This window comes from Leucoraja erinacea, chromosome 2 (assembly GCF_028641065.1).
Source record: "Leucoraja erinacea ecotype New England chromosome 2, Leri_hhj_1, whole genome shotgun sequence".
NCBI lineage: Eukaryota > Metazoa > Chordata > Chondrichthyes > Rajiformes > Rajidae > Leucoraja > Leucoraja erinaceus.
The window spans coordinates 124,260,150-124,281,236 of NC_073378.1; the positions used below are offsets into that span (position 1 = coordinate 124,260,150).

The window sequence follows — 21,087 nt, forward strand, 5'->3', positions numbered from 1 at the left end:
GAACAAAGTAATTTGTAGTCTTGCTGCAGCTCCTTCACCAGCATCTCCAAAGGAAAACAAAACCAACATAACCTGCTTTGAGTGGTAGAGACATACTGCATAGAAATAGGGCCTACAGCCCAATTCGTCCATGCCAACTAAGATGCCCATCGACGTTAGTCCTATTTCCCCCACAGTTGAACCCAAACCTCTAAACCTTTCCTATCCATGTACCTGTCCAAATCTCTTTTAAATGCTATTATTGTACCTGACTCAACCATTCCCATACACGTACAACCCTGTGTAAAAAAATTGCCCCTCGGGCTCCTATTGAATTTTTCCCCTCACCTTAAACCTATGTTTCTCCCTAATAATCTCCCTAACCTGGGAAAAGCTATAATTTTATCTATGCCCCTTGTGAATGCATACACCTCTCTATGGTCATCCCTTAGTCTCCTATGTCCCAAGGGTTAATGTCCTAGCCTGCCCAACTTCTTCCTATACCTCAGTCCCTCAAGTCCAGGCAACATCCTCAAATCTTTTTAGCACTCATTCCACCCAATAGCAGTTTTCATAGAGCTGGGTGACCAAAATAAACACAATACTCCAAGTGTGGCCTTGTCAAGAATGGGCTGAGTACCAACCCCCGAGGCACTTCACAACTTCCAGGCCTCCACGTTGAAAAACATCCACCATTGTCCTTTGCATCCTACTATAAAGTCAATTATGTATCCAGTTCTCCCTGGATCCCATGCGACCTAACCTTCCACAGTAACCTACTGCGTGGGACCTTATCAAAGGCCTCAACCATTCAGCAATCTTGCTGAATTTCATATAGACTATGCCCATTCTTCTGGCTTGATCCATCTTTTTGGTTACTTCCACAACAAACTGAAAATCATGAAATGTACAACACCGTTTACTGGTACTAACTAGTTCAGTGGTTCTTAACCTTTTTGGCACCAGTGGGCGCATACGTGATCAAAAGGCTGTATGTGGAATGTAGGTTCCTAAACATGGGCTCAACAAATTGATGTTATTTGTGTCACCTTCATGACCCTTGGCAAAGCCCCAAACGACCCCCATAGGGGATCATGACCCCCAGGTTAAGAACCACTGAACTAGTTGGACAAGGCACTTGGAAAATTATCATTTTAACGGGATCTTTATCCCATTTAGAGTTGCAAACTCACTTTAAGCAATAGATTCAGAACAGAACAAGTCCTACAGATTCTTACAGATTTATTTTTTCACACTCCACCTATACAAACCACAAGCCCCTGCACCAAGGTTGTCCAGGCTTTGTCAAGTTAACATTTGCCTGAGGCGGAAAAAGCTTCCTGGAGATAGTATTCACGATGTGACAATTTTTAACTAAAAAAGACAGTTATAGGCATATCTAGCTTAAGCATCCCCTCAAGAAAGTACGTAAGAAGTGGGATGTGGAGTAAGCAAATGTTGGGCAAAATTAGTATTTAGACAATGATAAAAGTTAACTGTGTGGAAAAGTTGGACTGTGACTGAAAAGTTGGATTTTTTTTAAGAAATAAATGCGTGTTTAAACATGTAATCTACCGGAGACACATGTTCGATCCTGACTATGGATACTTGTCTGTATAGAGTTTGTACATTCTCCCTGTGACCTGCATGGGTTTCTCCACCCCCCCAGGATCTCTGGTTTCCTCCCACATTTCACACAGGTTTGTGGGTTAATTGGCTTGGTATAAATGTAAAATTGTCCCTAGTGGGCGTAGGATAGTGTTAATGTGCAGACTCGGTGGGTCGAGGGACCTGTTTTCACGCTGTATCTCTAAACTAAACTAAATCATAATGCGTGGAAACTCTAAACAATCTAGATCATAATATAGGTGCAAGATAATTGTGACAATAAAAAAATAACAGAGGGCAGTAACAGGTCATGTTACTCATTCAGCACGCTTCACATTCAGCAAGATTAGGCCTGATCTGATACACATTTGTGCGTTCTCCAATTCCTTCCAAACCTATTTTCCAAAAACCTCTATATTTGAATAAGCACAAAGAAAGATGTCTATGAAAATACATTGGAGAATTGTTCATTTTAAGGGGCTGTGATCAGAACTTGGGTAAACAAAGACAATATTGAGAAACGATTATGTGGAATAACATTGCTAATTAAATTAATTATCAACAACGCCCACTAAAGGTGTATTCTTTTTAATAAAGTAAATTAAACACCAATTATGGAGGCCTGAAGAAGGCGAGTCTGAAGAAGGATCCCGAGCCAAAAAATAACCAATTCATGCCTTCCAGGCTACCTGACCTGCTGAGTTACTCAAGCACTTTGTCTTTTTTTATGAATCAGTATCTGCAGTTCCTTTCTACCAATGAAATACCATGGATTAATGAAAAACTGAAGGGGAAATGAGATTAGGTGAGGGGACACAGACAAGTACAAGCGAGGGAAAATGCACTGAGAAGTGGTTAAAAAAAATGGCAAAGAGGAAGAAAAACTACATTTTCAACATACTGCTTTTATTCGTTATAAAAGAAAGCAGAGAGAAGGGAGCAGATAGAAGAATCACTGCAACACGAACAGGAAAAAATGTTTCCCCAGAAGGCTGGCTTATAGTTCACTTCGGACTTGCATTACAAATAAAATATCAAATGTGTCCAGAGAATTAAAGACCTGTCAATTTAGCAGAATTTGTTGGAAAACAATGTAAAGCTTTTAAAGGTGAAAACGGACATGTAAAATTATGAACAAAAAAAATTAACAACAACAAATAGCATTGTTTTAAAAGGGGAAGTGTATTATTTTTTATGAAGTAACAAAACCGATCGCCACGAGAGAGCTTCGATCGCCACGACGAGAGAGCTTCGATCGCTCCGACTGCGGTGGTTTGACTGCCCCGACCGCGGGAGAATAAACAAGGAAGAAGATTGGACTTTATGGCCTTGCATCACAGTGAGGAACATGGGAAATCCGCTGTGGTGGATGTTAATGTTAACTTTTATGTAGTTGTGTGTCTTATTGCTTTTTTTTTTTTTTAAGAGTGGCTGTATGGTAATTTGAATTTCACTGTACCTTAATTTGTACATATGACAATAAACTGACCTTGAAACCCTGACCTTGAACTGCAACATGGAAGAGGAGGTGGTAAATCAGATACGATTATTATGTTTATGAAACAGTTAGACAGACACTTAAATAGGCAAGTCATGGAAGGACGCAGTCCTACTGAGGGCAAAAGGTCCATTTCTATGTTGTACAACTTTATAACTCTGTGTAGGAAGGAATTGCAGATGTTGGTTTAAACCGAAGATGGACATAACATGCTGGAGTAACTCAGCGGGCCAAGGAATATCTCTGGAGAGAAGGAATGGGTGATGTTTTGGGTCGAGATCTCTGAAGAAGGGTCTCGATCCGAAACATCACCCATTCCTTCTTTCCAGAGATGCTGCCTGTCCCGCTGAGTTACTCCAGCATTTTGTGCTTATAACTCTAAGGACAGGTTGAGCCAAATAGCCTATATTTATGTCATTAGTACCATATTACAGAATTAACAGTTAGAATGGAGTACAGCACAGGAACAGACCCTATGATTGAATATAGATGCCACTGCCGTGTCTGCCTCCATCACCACCCCTCGCAGCTCGTTCCAGACGCAGTAAAAAAACAAACTATCAATTTGCATCCAGGTCTACGGAGAATGCCATCTCTCTTGTAATACAGTCGGCTCCAGATCACTTTGACAATAAGAAAACCTATGTAAGGATGCTATTCATTGACCATAGTTCAGTCTTCAATAATGAACCTCAGGCTTGGGGCCTCCACCTGCAACTGGCTTCTGGGCTTCTTGACCGGCAGACCTCATTCTGTTAGAATTGGTCATAACATTTCCTCCAATTTCACATACTGGTGCCTCTCACGGTTGTGTTTCCAGTCCCTTGCTCCACTCCCTGTTTCCCATGGCTGTGTGGCCAAGTACAGTGCCAACTTGATCTTTATGTTTGCCATTGCTACTGTTGTTGGCAGGATCAACAACAATGACCAGGTTAAGGTCAGCAATTATGCCCCAGTGACTTTAGTTTGGAGATACAGCGTGGAAACAGGTCCTTCGTCTCACCGACCAGCGATCCCCGCACATTAACACTATGCTACACACCCAAGAGACAATTTACACTTATGCCAATTTACCTACGTACCTGTACGTCTTTGGAGGTAGACAAAAGTGCTGGAGAATCTCAGCGGGTGCGGCAGCATCTATGGAGCGAAGGAAATAGGCAACGTTTCGGGACGAAACCCCTTCTTCAGGCTTTAGAGTGTGGGAGGAAACCAAGTATCTTGGAGAAAACCCACGTGGTCACGGGGAGAATGTACAAAATCAGCGCGGACAGCACCTGTAGTTGGGATCGAACCTGGGTCTCTGGCGCTATAAGCGCTGTAAGGCAGCAACTTTGCCACCGTGCCACCCTGAACAAAGAATTTAATTGCACTCTGCAATATATGACAATAAACTAATTTGAGATCGAAAATGGGCCCCAACTTGAAACCTTGGCCGTTCCTTCCCCTCTCAGATGCTGCCTGACCCGTTGAGTTCCTCCAGTAGTTTGTTTCCTGCTCAAGATACCAGTATCTGCAGTCTCATGTGTCTCCAACTAATCTAATCTAAAGCGACACGGATTGACAATATGGCTGTCTCTTTGCTGATTTCTGAAATGGCCAAGTCAGCTAGCCTAGTTGGGTATATTAGAGACAGCCTGTCCACCTACAGCACATCCTGAGAATGATTGAATACAAAATGATGTATTGATTCAAGACTTAGCGAGCTTCTCTCAGTACTGCTTTGGATAGGACAGTATTTACCTTTGTCCTTGTGTACACTGTTGGGCCCTTCTGTAATTCTTGCATTCGTGTCTTGACCATATACTGAGGGCAGTGCCCGTGGTGTTTCGTGTGGATTTAAATGAAATAACTGCAGCCCTGTAACAGTAGGTAATTCGTCAGAAACCAATCTTCAAGGATAGCAGGTCATCAAACTATATACCAAGGCAGTGAATATTTCTCAACAATTTTATTGGGTTACCACTCAGGAATTGAAAACATTTAGGCCACTGATTTAGCGCGGAAGGGGGGAGGTTAAACCAGATTTTCTTTCGTATAAGAAGCAGGGGGTCACAGTTTAAGAATAAGGGGTAGGCCATTTAGGGCTGAGATGAGGAAACACTTTTACACCCAGAGAGTGGTGAGTTTGTGGAATTCTCTGCCACAGAAGGCAGTGGAGGCCAATTAACTGGATGTTTTCAAGAGGGAGTTAGATTTAGCTCTTAGGGTTAAGGGAATCAAGAGATATGGGGAAAAAGCCGGAACGGGGGTACTGATTTTGGATGATCAGCCATGATCATATTGAATGGCGGTGCTGGCACCTATGTTCTACGTTTCTATAAATAAGCAATTCCTGGATATTTATTTGCACCGCCGTTCTGAAAGCCTGTGATTTATAATTAAATCTAATGATTTACAATAAATCAAATATTATGCAAATGTTTTATCAATGTTACTGATTCCATTCATTCGTCCATTAAATTTGTGTCGTTTTACGAATCCTTCAGCCTGTATGACAAAGCTAACACAATCTGACTGCTGAGTTAAAGACAGATAATGCTGGAAATTCAATTCTGATGGAATGTTAACTCTATTGCTGTCTATACCGCCTGCTGGGTATCCCCATCATTTTACAGATTTACTTCAGCTTTCTAGCACTGTCGGTTTTTGCTTGTCGAATTTGCCTCCAGAGGCAGCAGTCCCAGATATAAAGGTGTTTCTCTATTCTCCTAATAATTAGCTATTCTTTCTCTCCCCTTTCTTTGAACCCGTCTTGGAGAAGTGGAAATAGTTTACATTTTGAAAAGTCAAAGCCACATTTCCTTAACCTTGCCTGAAAAATACCCTTCATGCTCAAACTCAGAACAATATAAAAAAATAGATTAAACACTGAGAGGAAGGTTCTTAGCTTAACAACATTGAGCAGTAGAATCAGTGTAGGAAGAAACTGCAGATGCTGGTTTACACCTAAGATAGACACAAAATGCAGGAGCAACTCAGCGGTTCAGGCAGCATCTCTGGAGAGAAGGAATGGGTGACACTTCAGGTCGAGATCCTTCCTCAGACTGAGAGAAGGGGAGAACGAGAGAATGTTGCAGAACTCTCGTCACAGAGGAGGAGAACTTCTTCAAAGCATGCATACCTTGAGGTGATTTGCAGTGGAGCACGAGAAATGTGTAGGAAGGAACTGCAGATGCCAGTTTACACCGAAGATTGGGTTTGTATTCACTGGAATTTAGAAAGATGAGAGGCGATCTTATAGAAAGATATAAAATTCTTAAAGGATTGGACAGGCTAATGCAGGAAATATTTCCCCGATGTTTGTGGAGTACAGAACCAGGGGTCACAATTTAAGAATAAGGATAAGGCCATTTAGGACTGAGATGAGGCAGTGGAGGCCAATTCACTGGATGTTTTCAAGAGAGAGTTAGATTTAGCTCTTAGAGTTAAGGGAATCAAGAGATATGGGGAAAAAGCAGGAACGAGGTACTGTTTTGGATGATCATATTGAATGGCGGTGCTGACTCGAAGGGTCGAATGGCCTACTCCTGCACCTATTTTCTCTGTTCCTATGTTTCTATAGACACGAAATGATGGAGTAACTCAGTAGGACAGGTAGCATCTCTGGATAGAAGGAATGGGTGACGTTCGAGACCCATCATCAAACTGAGTCAGGGGAGAGGGAGAGAGGGAGAGAATGTTGCATAACTTGTTGGAGAACAAACAGAAAGGGACAGAAATCATTGGTGGGAATTGTATTCGGGATCCAAACAAAAATATAGGCTATATAATAATTCAAGAAATTAGGGGTCCATGTGTAAATGTGCTTTTTTACCCCTCAGTCGGGGTTCAGTAATAACTGAGTCTAATACCTCACCTGTCGTTCAAAAACCTTTATTTTCCGCCGGTCTTACTTTTGTTCTTACTCGTTTGAGCTCTCTCCTAACTCTCACGAAGAAGAAGAAAGAGCAAGTCCCGCGGAAAATGAAGGTTTTTGAACTCCAGGTGCGGTATTCGACTCAGTTATTACTGAACCCAGACTGAGGGGTAAAAAAAGAACGTTTACACATGCAGCACAGGCATGGGGAGGGGGTGGAGGGCTTTAGAAACATAGAAACATAGAAATTAGGTGCAGGAGTAGGCCATTCGGCTCTTCAAGCCTGCACCGTCATTCAATATGATCATGGCTGATCATCCAACTCAGTATCCCGTACCTGCCTTTTCTCCATACCCCCTGATCCCCTTAGCCACAAGGGCCACATCTAACTCCCTCTTAAATATAGCCAATGAACTGGCCTCAACTACCCTCTGTGGCAGAGAGTTCCAGAGATTCACCACTCTCTGTGTGAAAAAAGTTCTTCTCATCTCGGTTTTAAAGGATTTCCCCCTTATCCTTAAGCTGTGACCCCTTATCCTGGATTGGACAGACTAATGCAGGAAATTTACTTTTCACACAGACAGGGAAAGATAAATAAGCAGTAATAGCATCGAAGATACATTTATGGGCTGTCCCAGGGATAGTTTTCTCAATCAATATCTTGAAAAACCCACAAATGTACAGGCTATTTTCGATCTAGTATTGTGTAATGAGAAAAGGTAGTTAATGAGACTTCAGGGGACAGGATTCATGAAACAATAGAATTTTATATGACATTTTGAAGGTCAATCTGAAACCAGGGTCTTAAAACAGAATAAAGCCAGCCTAGAATACACAAGACATGTGCTGACCAGAGCTGGGAGGTAAACTGCGTTAAAAGTAAGACAGAAAAAAAGTAATAGCTAAGGGCGGCATGGTTTCACAGCGGTAGAGATGCTGCCGACTAGGGGGTGCTGTCTGTACGGAGTTTGTACGTTCTCCCCGTGACCTGTGTGGGTTTTGTCCGACACTCCCACACTCCAAAGACGTACAGGTACGTAGCTTAATTGACTTGGTGAATGTAAATTGTCCCTAGTGTGTGTATGCACTGATCAATACATATTTGAATATTAACAGAATTAAGAGCTGAGGAATTAGTGCAGGAAAGTAACGCTGAGGTAAAAGATCATGTAACATCACACTGACCAAACTGCATGGCAAGATTCAAGATTCAGTTTAATTGTCACATGAACCAATTAAGGTACAGTGAAATCTGAGTTACCATACAGCCATACTAAGTAAAAAGCTGAGTAAAAAGATCAGACAGCCATCTGTTGCCTCTATTTCATATGTAGTTACTTACTGGCAATATGCCACAATCTCAGAATCAATTCCTTTGGGTCACAATCGGAAGTTACCTGGATGTTACAGCATTTCTTCAAATTCCATAAGCAGACAGGCCCAAGATAGAAGATTGGAGTGGAATAAGCGAGTTCGGTATTCCGTCTGCACATACCCAGGTCATAGGTCACTCGGCTCTGGGGGGACGGGGACGGTCCAGTGGCGGTTCGGCAGCACATACGGCGCTGGGGACCCAGGTTCGATCCTGGCTGCGGATGAGGCGCGGGTCTGTGTGCGTGCAGCTGCCGAGAATGTCTCTCCGCCGGTCCAGTCTCTCCCCCCACCCCCTGTCTCTCGCTGTTACACCCCTATCTCCTGTTACCCCCGTTCCTTAGATTAAATATATTTTTACACATAAATCATAAATAAAGATAAGAATTTATACACAGTTTATACAGCCATTGCTTCGTTCACTTTTTCTTTATAGCGAGTGACCTTTGACAAATCCCATGATTCCTTGCGTTTTTCAGATTACCAAACTCGCTTCTTAAAGATGATATGTCCATGCTGACCAAGATGTCCCATCCAAGCTAGTCCCACATGCCCACATTTGGCTCATATCATAGTCATAGAGCACGGAAACAGGAACTATGGCCCAACTTGCCGAAGCCAACAAGATGCCCATCAACACTAGTCCTACCTGCACGCATTTGACCCATATTCCAATAAACCTTTCCTATCCATGTGCCTGTCAAAATATTGTTAGTGTGTCTGCCTTAACTACCTCCTCCGGCAGCCAGTTCCATCTACCCACCACCCTCTGTGTGAAAAAGTGTTAAATCCAGTCTACCAAGCAAAAGTGATCCACTGCAGTTCGCCTACCGCCACAACAGGTCCACAGCTGATGGCAGTTCCCTGGCCACACACTCATCCCTGGAACATCAGACTCCAATTACTGGAACGTCAGACTCCTTTTCATCGACTACTCTGCTTTCAATACCATTATCCTATCCAAGCTCATCTCCAAACCCGTGGTACTTGGAGTCCCCTTTGCAAATGGATCCTCGACTTCCTGACCAACAGACCACAATCGGTGAGGGTAGGTGACTAATCAACCTCGACGATAATCCTCAACACTGGTACTCCGCAGGGATGCCTTCTCAGCCCCCTTCAATATTCCCTACACACTTATGACTGTTCAGCCGAATACCAATCCAACCTAATTTACAACCTAAGCCACACAGAACCCTATTTGCCATTCCTCAACCCACATGTGTAGGAAGGAACTGCAGATGCTGGTTTAAACCGAAGATAGACACAATATACTGGTGTAACGCAGCAGGACAGGCAGCATCTCTGGAGAGAAGGAATGGGTGATGTTTCGGGTCGAGACCCTTCTTCAGACTGAGGACCCACTTCTTCAGATTCAACCCACATGCCTAGCTTTCTCAGATCACAGTAATTAGTGATAATCGTTTTCACTGTCTATGATACCACCTATTTCCATGTCAACTTTGATGTAGGATGTCCAGCAATCTAAATTGTTCATATAGATGACATACAGCAAAGGGCCCAGAAACTATTCATGAGGCACGCCACTAGACGCAGGCCATCAAGCCGCAGCAACCTTCCACTACCACCCTCTGCTGCCTACCATGAAGCCAATTCTGTATTCAGTTAGCTGGCTCTCCCTGAAACCCATGCGACCTAACCTTCCAGAGCAGCCTACCATACAGACCTTATCAAAGGCCTTGCTGAACTCTTATGCAGACGACAATAGACAATAGACAATAGGTGCAGGAGTAGGCCATTCGGCCCTCCAAGCCAGCACCGCCATTCAATGTGATCATGGCTGATCGTCCCCAATCAGTACCCCGTTCCTGCCTTTTCCCCATATCCCCTGACTCCGCTATCTTTAAATAGACAAATAGACATCCGCGGCCCTGCCCCCACAACGTCTTGGCTACCCCTTCAAAAAACATTCAATTTTGTGAAATGCAGTCTCCCACATACAGAACCATGCTGACTATTCCCAATCAATCCATCTATCCGAATGCATGTATATCCTATCCCTCAGAGTCCTCTACAATAACTTTCCTACCACAGACGTTAACTTACTAGTCTATAGTTCCCAGGATTTTCTTTGCAGCTCCTCTTGAAAAGAGACACAACATTAGTCACCCACTAAACAAGTGCGACCTCACCAGTGTCTGACGATGATTCATATATCTCAAAGATAGACACAAAAAGCTGGAGTAACTCAGCGGGGCAGGCAGCATCTCTGGAGAAATGGAATGGGTGACGTTTCGGGTCGAGACCCTTCTTCAGACTATCGCACCCAGGACTCCTGCAATTCTCAAATATCCCACATTATCTTTTGATATATCTGATCAGGCCCAGGAGATTTATCTACCTTTGTGCGTCTTAGGACATCCAGCACCTTCTCGACAGTAATACAACTGTCCCAAGACATCTCCGTTAACTGTCCTAAGCTCACGCGACTTCCTGTCTTTCTTAGCGATTAAAACAGACGAGAAATATTATTTGAGGAACTTACCGATCTCCTTTGGCTCCATTTATAGATGATCACTTTGGTTTCAACTGGACTCTATTCGCTCTCTCTCATTTCCCTTTCTCGCTTGATATTGATAGAGATAACATCTTTTTGGGTTCCCTTTAGTCCTATCTGCCAGAGCCATCTCATGCCCACTTTTTGCATTTCCGATTTCCTTCTTAAATAATGTTCAGATAAAGAAAACAAGCAAGCCAGAGCCTGTGACTGAATAATGGAGCCACCCTGTGTCCACCCTGCCTCTTGTTTTTACACCACAAGATTTCTTAACGTACACCCTGTAATTGTAGAGTCATAGTCATAGTCTTACAGCTTGCAAGGCCCTTTGGCCCAACTTGCCCACACCAGCCTCTCAAACCTATTCTATCCATGTACCTGTCTAAATGTCTTAAACGTTGCAATAGTCCCTGTCTCAACTACCTCCTCCGACAGTTCATTCCATACACGCACCACCCTTTGTGTAAAAAAGTTACCCCTCAGGTTCCTAGTAAATATTTTCCCCTTCCCCTTAAACCTACGTCCTCTGGTTCTTGATTCCCTTATTCTGGGCAAGAGACTCTGTGCATCTACCTGATCTTTTACTCTCATTAAACCCCTCATCCTCCTAGCCTGCTCAACCTCTCCCTATGGGTCAGACCCTCGAGTCCTGACAACATCCTCATAAATCTTCTCTGCACCCATTCCAGCTTGACAACATCTTTCCTGTAACATGGTGCCCAAAACTGAACACAACACTCTATATAAGGCCCCATCAACGTCTTATACAACTGCACCACGACCTCCCAACTTCTATACTCTATGTTGACTGATGGAGGCCAAAGTTCCACAAGCCTGTTTGACCACCCTGTCCACCTGTGATGCCACTTTTAACAAACTCTGTACTCTTAGATCTCTCTGCTCTACAACAATCTCCAGACTCCGATCTTTCACTGTGTAGGTTCTGCCCATGTTAGTGCTGCCAATACAACACCTTGTATTTCTCTGTATTATATTCCTTTAAACCATTCCTCAGCCCAGCTGCCCAAACGATCAAGATCCTACTGCAATTTTTGACAACCAGCTTCACTATTTACAATATGCACGTAGAAACATAGAAACATAGAAAATAGGTGCAGGAATAGGCCATTCGGCCCTTCGAGCCTGCAACCCCATTCAATATGATCATGGTTGATCATCCAACTCCGTATCCTGTACTAGCCTTCTCTCCATACCCCCTGATCCCTTTAGCCACAAGGGCCACATTTAACTCCCTCGTAAATATAGCCAATGACCTGACCTCAACTACCTTCTATGGCAGAGAATTCCACAGATTCACCACTCTCTGTGTGAAAAATGTTTTTCTCATCTCTGTCCTAAAAGATTTCCCCCTTATCCTTACACTGTGACCCCTTGTTCTGGACTTCCCCAACATCGGGAACAATCTTCCTGCATCTAGCCTGTCCATCCCCTTACGAATTTTGTAAGTTTCTATAAGATCCCCCCTCAATCTTCTAAATTCTAGCGAGTACAAGCCGAGTCAATCCAGTCGTTTTTCATATGAAAGTCCTGACATCCCAGTAATCTCCATACCAGGAAACAAGTGCTTTGATCTAGGAGTAATGCATATGTCTGATATACAGTTCTGTTGTGCTGCAGCAAGCAAGAATTTCATTGTCATATCTGGGACACATGACAATAAACTCTCTTGACTTGACTCATTGTAACCCTTAAGATTTATGAAAGAGTGAATTAAAAGTGTGGCATAAGAAGGGCATCATGAGGCTGCCCAACCTTTAGCCACATAAGGGGAGACTTCTTCTTTCAGCAGTTAATACAAAATTCCAGTCGACTTTGGAGGATTGATCCGGTGGTTATAAATTATACCCTCAAATCCAGGGCTATAGGGCCCAATATCTACCTGAAATCCATAACTGTAGGACCCAATCAAAAGAAAGTCCCAAACAGAGTGTGAAACTGGGATGTTATCCAACCCAAAAAAAAGAATCAATCTAGAAAGAGTTCTTCATTATCCTATACACTGCCATCTCTGGCAGGTAAACGCTGCAGAGAACATAGTCAGAGCATCACACTTACAGCACACCCTGCTCCTTCCCAAATCCCATATACTTCTGAAAAGTGACTGAGGAATTCTTGGCCAGTATTAATTTCTCCTTGGATTCACTTCTCAAATGTGAATTAAGGCAGCACGGTGGCGCAGCGGCAGAGTTGCTGCAGCGCCGGACACCCGGGTTCGATCCCGACTACGGGTGCTGCCTGTACGGAGTTTGTACGTTCTCCCCGTGACCACGTGGGTTTTCTCAGAGTTCTTCGGTTTCCTCCCACGCTCCAAAGACGTGCAGGTTTGTAGGTAAATTGGCTTGGTACAAATGTAAATTGTCCCTAGAGTGTGTGTAGGATAGTGTTAATGCGCGGGTATCGCTGGTCGGTGCGGACTCGGTGGGCCGAAGAGCCTATTTCCACGTTGTATCTAAACTAAACTAAATAACATCAGTCTGAAGAAGAGTCTCGACCCAAAATGTCACCTATTCCATCGCTCCATAGATGCCGCCTCACCCGCAGAGTTTCTCCAGCATTTTTGTCTACCTTAAACTAAATAACAGGCCAGTTACTTTGATCCCAATAGCACAAATTCCATTTGCAATGAATAGGCCCAAGAAATATTAATGTTCGACAAAACATGATAGAGCTGTGACTCTAAACTTCCCTAGGAAAAATTCTAGTCCTTCCAACACAAGCATATAAAAAGCAAAGCAGACCTCAAACTGTGGAAAATGTCATCGAGAATGCATCATCGTCAATGATACAAAACTGCCCTGCAGGTATACAGCAGAAACAACCCAAACACAAATATAGCAACAAGAAACACACTAATTCCAGGCTAACCTTATAGCTCCATGACTATCTCAAACCTGAAGCATACTAAATTACTGCACGTTTTGCACTATGCGGTCAATAATGTAGTATTTAGTAAATATTGGATTGGAATGTTCCAAAGGGCCGTTGAGGAATATGAAGGCAGCAGAACAGAACTTAAACAGGGAATCAGGAGGGCAAAAGGAGTCCATGAAATGTCATTGGCAAGTAGATTTAAGGAGAATCCCAAGGCATTTCATACATACATTAAAAGTAAGATAATAACTAGGGGAAGAGTAGGACCACATCAAGGAGAAAGAAGGGAATGTATGTCTGGAGCCAGAGGGAGGGGCGGGATAATTAGCATTTACCAAGAAGATATGGGGTCAATTCCCGACCTCCAGAGGTTCACGTGCAACGCAACATTTAAAAGGCACTTAGAGAAGCACATAATCAGGCAAAACGTTGAGGTTTATACCCTGTGCGGCCAGATGGGATTAGTGTAAATTGGCATCATAGTCAGCACATTCATCAATGACCAAAGAGCATGCTCCTGTGCTGAACATTTGTATGCTTTAACATAAAGCCCTGCCCTATAAATGAAAAATAACATTTGAATTCTTTTTTTTTGAATTCTTAATAGTTAATTATTTATAAAATGTTGGCCCATAATTCAAATTCAAATTTATATTTGTATGTTCAGCATCTTTAAATACCAGATGGGGTAATTTTTTAATTTTTAAACAATGATGAGGGATATTAAATGGTCAAACAAAAAATGGTTATTTCAGATTTTTCTCATTGGTGTAACACATTGTTTGGTGCATGTCCACATAAAATAGACCATGGAGGTTAATCAAGGTGCAAGATTTAGTTTAATCCCTTCAAGGCAGCAGCCTTGTTGGACTGGGCTCTCTGTTCATTAAGAGCCCAACTATTCGAGGCAGAGCAGGAACATTCCATTGTCCTAATCACATTTTGTGGCTATTAAATGTTTAACAAAATCTCTTTTTTATCAATTACTTCTTGATTAGTCTTTCTGGCCCAGCATAAGACAGCCATTACCTTTTTTTTGTCAGAGATTAATAACACTGCTGAAAAAATACTCTCTCTTTATCACCGAATGACTATCATGCATACCATCTGCAATGTTAACATCTGTTGGTGGTCTCTTGGGCAGATGTTTTAGTCTTGCCTTCTTGTCACTGGCCATGGCAACATTATTGTAACAGACGTAGACAATCAAAAATAGTGTTCATTTCCATGGTGAATTATCTAGGACTGTTTCCTATCATATTGCATAAGCAATAGGTGCACCTGCACACCATGGTATTAATATAGAGGAGGGACAAGCACTGATCTCATGAACCAGAACTACACGGACATTTGACGTTGAATGCAGAGTGTTTTTTTAATCAGCCGATTTTCTTCTGTGGACCATGACTTACATGAGCTATCAAAATAAGCAAGCGAAAGTCTGGAAATGAGGAAATCAGAAATGTGCAATCTGGTTGATTATTATTGTGTCATAGAGTAATACAGTGTGGAAACAGGCCCTTCGGCCCAACTTGCCCACACTGGCCACCAGCTACACTTGTCCCTCCTGCCTGTGTTTTATCCATATCCCTCCAAACCTGTCCTATCCTTGTGCCTGGAGAGAAGGAATGGAAAATCCTTAAGGGCCTGTCCCACTTGGGCGTCATTTGCGCGTCACGCAGGTGGCGTGCAAAGGTTTTGAACATCTCAAAATCCTGGGGCGCCGCACGTCACTGCTAACGTCACCACGTACCATGCGCGCGTAATGCGCACCATGCGCGCATCACGTGCGTCGTGACGTGTAAATTATGTTGTGTAAATTACGCGCAAATGACGCCCAAGTGGGACAGGCCCTTTATCCCTACTAAGTAGGAAGAAGGGCATCGACTCGAAACGTCACCCATTCCTTCTCTCCAGAGATGCTGCCTGTATCCCCTGAGTTATTCCAGCTTTTTGTGTCTATCTTCAGTTTAACCAAGCATTTGCAGTTCCTTCCTACATTATCCATGTGCCTGTCTAACTACTTCTTAAATGTTGGGATAGTCCCTGCCTCAACTACCTCCTCTGGCAGCTTGTTCCATACACCCACCACCCTTTGTGTGGAAAAGTTACCCCTTGAATTCCTATGAAATATTTTCCCCTTCACCTTAAGCCTATATCATCTGGTCTTTGTCTCACCTACTCTGAGCAAGAGACTCTGTGCCCTCACATAAGAGAGAGCTTAGCACATTAGAACGGAAGTGTTGCATATCAAGGCAACCCAAATCAACTTCCCCCTCTCGATGAAATCACATCAACGGTGCTCAGTGAAAACCATAATGGGCCTGTCCCACTTAGGCGACTCTTTAAGCGACTGCCAGGGACTAGTTTTAATGGAATTCACCTACTACACCTGGCGACCACCTACGACAACACCTACGACAGCAAAAATTGTCGCCACTGTCGCTGAAAGATTTTCAATGTTGAAGATTTTGCGGCAGTCGCCCAAAAAATCGCCTCAGTGGGACAAGCCCATAAGTGGAACACTGACACTTCCCACATTGGCCAAGGGATTGTGTAATCTTGCTATCAGTGGCGTAAGTAAGGAATTGCTCTCTACTTGTCATTATATTAAGGAAAATTGCAGATAACTACAAGAGTAGATTTTATTTTTAAGTATATCACTAAAGACAATAATTAAAACAGACAGAAAACACAGCTTTTCGCAATGAATTTGCCAGATATTAATATTATTTTAATAATATAATAATATCATTATTTTCAATCACTGTGTTAGATTTCAAAATGTACCTATGGTGTTTGGGTTTGATGGAGAAGACTAAACAAATAGAGAAAATCCAATCCGACAAGATCCACAGAAGAGTTCTGTGATAAAGGTGAAGGGAAGTAGAATACTGAGAGATGCCGACGAACACAAAGCATGTTCTGAGGGAAATAGAAGAAAACGCACAAGCAAAGACCCTCTGTAGCGCGCGTCACGATGCGACAACCTATTTTTAGGCTGTCGTGTAAATGACGCACAAATGTCGCCCGAGTGGGACAGGCCCTTTACCCTGCAACTGCAGGAGATGCAACACTTGTCACTATATCTCCTCCCTCGACACTGTTCAGGGTCCCCGACAGTCCTTTCATGTTAGGCAGAGGTTCACTTGCACCTCCTCCAATCTCATCTACTGTATCCATTGTTCAAGGTGTGAACTCTTATACATCGGTGAGACCAAGCGTAGACTGGGCGATCGTTTCATTGAACACCTCCACTCAGTTCGCCTGGACCTACCTGATCTCCTGGTTGCCAAACACTTTACTTCCCCTTCTCATTCCCACACCGACTTTTCTGTCTTAGGCCTCCTCCATTGAGGCCAAATGCAAATTAGAGAAACTGTATCTCATATTTTGTTTGGGCAGCTTACAGCCCAGTGGTATAAATATTGATTTCTCTAACTTCAATTAACCCTTGCACCCCACCCCCCCTCTCTTTCTCCATCCCTCCCCCACCCAAATCCCTCCCTCCCCCACCAAGTCATATCAGCTTCAAAGTCTTGTTTTTCTGGGGGAGTTTATTTTTTCAATTTTAATTTTAGCAAAGATGAAAGAAAAAGAGAGAAAGAGCAAGAAAGAAAGAAAATGAAAGAGAAAGTGAATGTGTAAGAATAGAAATCTTAAACTACCAAATAAGTGTAGTCAAAGGTACACAAAAAAGCTGGAGAAACTCAGCGGGTGCAGCAGCATCTATGGAGCGAAGGAAATAGGCAACGTTTCGGGCCGAAACCCTTCTTCAGTGTAGTCGAAGAGTTAGTAAGTAAAAGAAATAGGAAAAACGTACAGAAATAAATAGACAAAAACGGAAAAAAAAAGTGTTGATATACCTGCTTCATTTCTCTCCCCACCCATCACCCAGTCCATGAATCGGTTTAATTCCGAAGTTGTGTTGCACCATACTATCCTTGTAATGAATCAATGAATGGAATCCATGTCTTCGAAAATTGCTCTGATTTTCCTGCTAAGACAAGTCTCATATTTTCAAGATGTAGCATCTCAGACATGTTTGTAATCCACATTTTAAGAGTAGGGGCAGATGTATTTTTCCAAAATTTAAGTGTATGTTTTTTGGCCATTATCAGGCCATAATTAAGGAAACGTCTTTGAAATATTGATAGCTCAGGGCAGGCTTCTGCTGTTCCGAAAATAATCAGTTCCATATGGGGGTCCAGTTTTGTTTTTAATGTTTTTGAGAAAATGTCAAAGATTCCTTTCCAAACGTTATGTAATTTTATGCAAGAGGCAAAGGAATGTGTTATAGTTGCTTCATGAAGGAGACATTTGTCACAAATAGGAGATACATTTGAAAAAATCTTATTCAGTTTAGTCTTTGAGTAGTAGAGTCTGTGCAGTATTTTGAATTGGATTAAAATGTGTCTAACATTAATTGAACAGTTATGTATATATAAGATATTTTTCCCATCTGTCTTTGGAAAAATTTAGGCCTAATTCCTCTTCTAAATGCATCCAAAGATGGAATTTCTATATTTAGAAGGGTATTATACAAGTATGATGTTAGATTGTTTGACTCTGAGTTTCTATTCATACCTTCGTCTAATATATCTGGCAGCAGAGTTTGATAATCATGGGTATATGTTTTCAAATAATCTCGAATTTGAAGATATCTAAAATATTGATTACCTTTCAGACTATTTCAACTGTAATTTCCGAAATGACAGGAGATTTCCCATCTTGTACAGATCTCCAAGCTTTTTCATTCCTAATCTTTCCCAATAAGTAAACGTTTTATCTATAATAGATGGCTTAAACGACGGGTTATTAGCTATTGGTGAAAGAAGAGACAAATTTCTTAATTTAAAAGTTGATTTTACTTGTCTCCAGATTCGTAAAGTGCTGTGAATAATCGGATTTTTCTCATATAATGTGTTCTTCAACTTTGTTGGGGAGAGAAGAGTCACGCCTATATTATAATGCGAGCAATTCTCTCTCTCCATTATTAACCAGTCTACCTTTTGGCATGCGTTATCCAGCCAATAAATTACATTTTTAATATTTGTTAAAATACCAATAATAGTATAAGAAATTGGGGAGAGTCAATCCACCCATTTCTTTGGGTTTACATAGATGTCGTTTATGAATTCTATGTGTTTTATAATCCCAGATTAAGTTTATAATCCGGGAATCAAGACTTTTAAAACAATTTTTAGGTAGGTATATTGGTAATGATTGAAATAAATAGAGAATTTGTGGGAGAAAAATCATTTTTATGGCATTTATTCTACCTATTAGAGATATTGGAAGTGTTTTCCAGAATTGAATTAGAGCGTTTAATTTGGTAACTAAATGCGGCAAGTTTGCATTGAACAAAGAAGTATATTTTCTGGTTACCTGAACACCCAGATATTTAAATTTATCTGTAGCAATTCTGAAAGGGAATTTTAAAAGGTGTATCGGCTCTTGAGGTTTTATGGCCATAATATCACTTTTGTCGTCTTATTGAGTCCCATTGTGTGTAACTCGTTCTCAACAAGCCTAACAAACAGCTATGGCCTGTTTCCTTTATCATTTTTACTTTTTTCCATATCTTTCATTTATTTTCTTCTATATCTCTCTACATCACAGTCTATATCTTGTTTCCCTTTCCTGACTCTCAGTCTGAAGAAGGGTCTCCACCCGAAACATCACCTATTCCTTCTCTCCAGAGATGCTGTCTGACCCGCTGAGTTACTCCAGCTTTTTGTGTCTATCTTCAGTTTAAACCAGCATCTGCAGCTCCTTCCTACACCTACAATAAGGCATCTGGCTGCTTGTCTTTATTTGCATTATATAAGTCAACATGCCTGATGTGTTTAGATTTGCAAGCAATTAGTTAATCTGGAAAGGATTTATATCGAACAGTCTCAATCATTTTGCCACAAGGTACATGTACTTGGCTTTTTCCATGCAATACTAGAAGCAATTTTAACCAGAGTGGTAGGATAACAGTAGGAGCAGTTGAGTCTATCATTTAAATTTTGATTTGACATATTCAATACAGTTTTAGATCAATTCTTACAAACATGTACACTTTAGGATTTGGGTCAATAACATTAACGATGGCTAATTGTAAGCACCACCACCCACAGATGGACAGATTTGAATGTGATGCACAGCTAAATGCATTAAGGGCCTGTCCCACTATACGAGTTTACCAAAGAGCTTTCCCGAGTTTAAAAAAAAAAATCAAACTCATGGTAAGTACGTAGAATGTACGTGGCGGGTACGTCGGAGCTCGGGGCATCTCTTAGCGGCTTGTAATGCTAACGGCAGGTACTCGGGAAAGGAGGTAAGCTCTTGATGTTTTTTCAACATGTTGAAAAATGTCCACGAGAGCCCAGAGTACCTACGAGCGGCCATTACCGTAATTCTCCGAGTTCGAATCGGGGGAAACTCGGGAGAACTCTTGAATTACCTCGTACAGTGGGACAGGCCCTTTAGCATTGAACAAAAAGGCAACATTGTGTGCAATCTCCAAAGGAATTCAATAATTTGGTTGCTTCTCAATACTTATCATAGCGTTCTCCTTTATAACTTTATGTCAGTTCTTACAGCTATTGTGCAAGCAAAAAACTGGCAAGCTTTTCCAAAGCTTCTGGTCACTATGGCAGTGCCAACAGATAGACAAAATCATCATTGGAGAGATAATACTGTTTCAATGACCAAAGTTCAAAAGGATCATCAGGTGATTAAACTTGAATAATTTTGAAAGGAAGAAATACATATTTGATTGGAATTTTTTTGTTTTTAGCTAATTAGCCCATTACTGGGAGATAATACTTTACCAGAGAACATTGACGAGTCGTGAGTGAAATCCTGCATCTCCCCGAAGGTTTGTTTTTTACTGTTGTCTACATTGCCTTCTTCGATCCTTTAACAAAAAAAATTGAAAGACACTGTAAGTGACCAAAGGACTTACAGGGAGAACAAAAAAAATCCATTCAGCAACATTTTGTGCCACTTCCTTTCAGTCAAGCAATTTTTTTTTTTTTAATGGGTCTCAGATCTAAAGCAAGATGGTACCAGTCACATGGCAGAACATTGTTTTCTCATCTTGATCACAAGCCAAAGCTCCAAAATAAGAAATGAGGTTTACAAAATGAAGGTATAAAATATGTTAGCTGATAAGAGAAGAGAGAATGAATAATTAAGTTGCATATGAAAAGAGTGCAAACTCCATAGATGTTACTGGGTCTGGAGGGTTTGAGTTAGAGGAGGGCTGAATCTTTTCCCACTGGAGTGCAGGCAGTTGAGCAGTGAGCTGATAGAGGTTTGTAATATCACAAGGGGCATAGACACAATCTTTTCTCCCCGGATAAAGATGTC

The 21,087-nt window shown here is 41.8% G+C and overlaps 1 protein-coding gene across 2 annotated transcripts in view; it reads right to left on the reverse strand.

The window, feature by feature from the left end:
• Positions 1-21,087, reverse strand: part of LOC129715160 (zinc finger protein 438-like) — a 186,580-nt gene that overhangs the window by 30,516 nt on the left and 134,977 nt on the right. The window contains exons 4-5 of one of the 2 annotated variants that reach the window (XM_055665031.1): positions 20,547-20,632; positions 4,829-4,945 (exon numbers count right to left, since the gene is read on the reverse strand). In XM_055665031.1, the coding sequence (XP_055521006.1) occupies positions 4,829-4,945; positions 20,547-20,632 (203 nt within the window). The remainder of the gene's footprint in view (positions 1-4,828; positions 4,946-20,546; positions 20,633-21,087) is intronic. The other variant, XM_055665036.1, reaches the window with a different exon arrangement.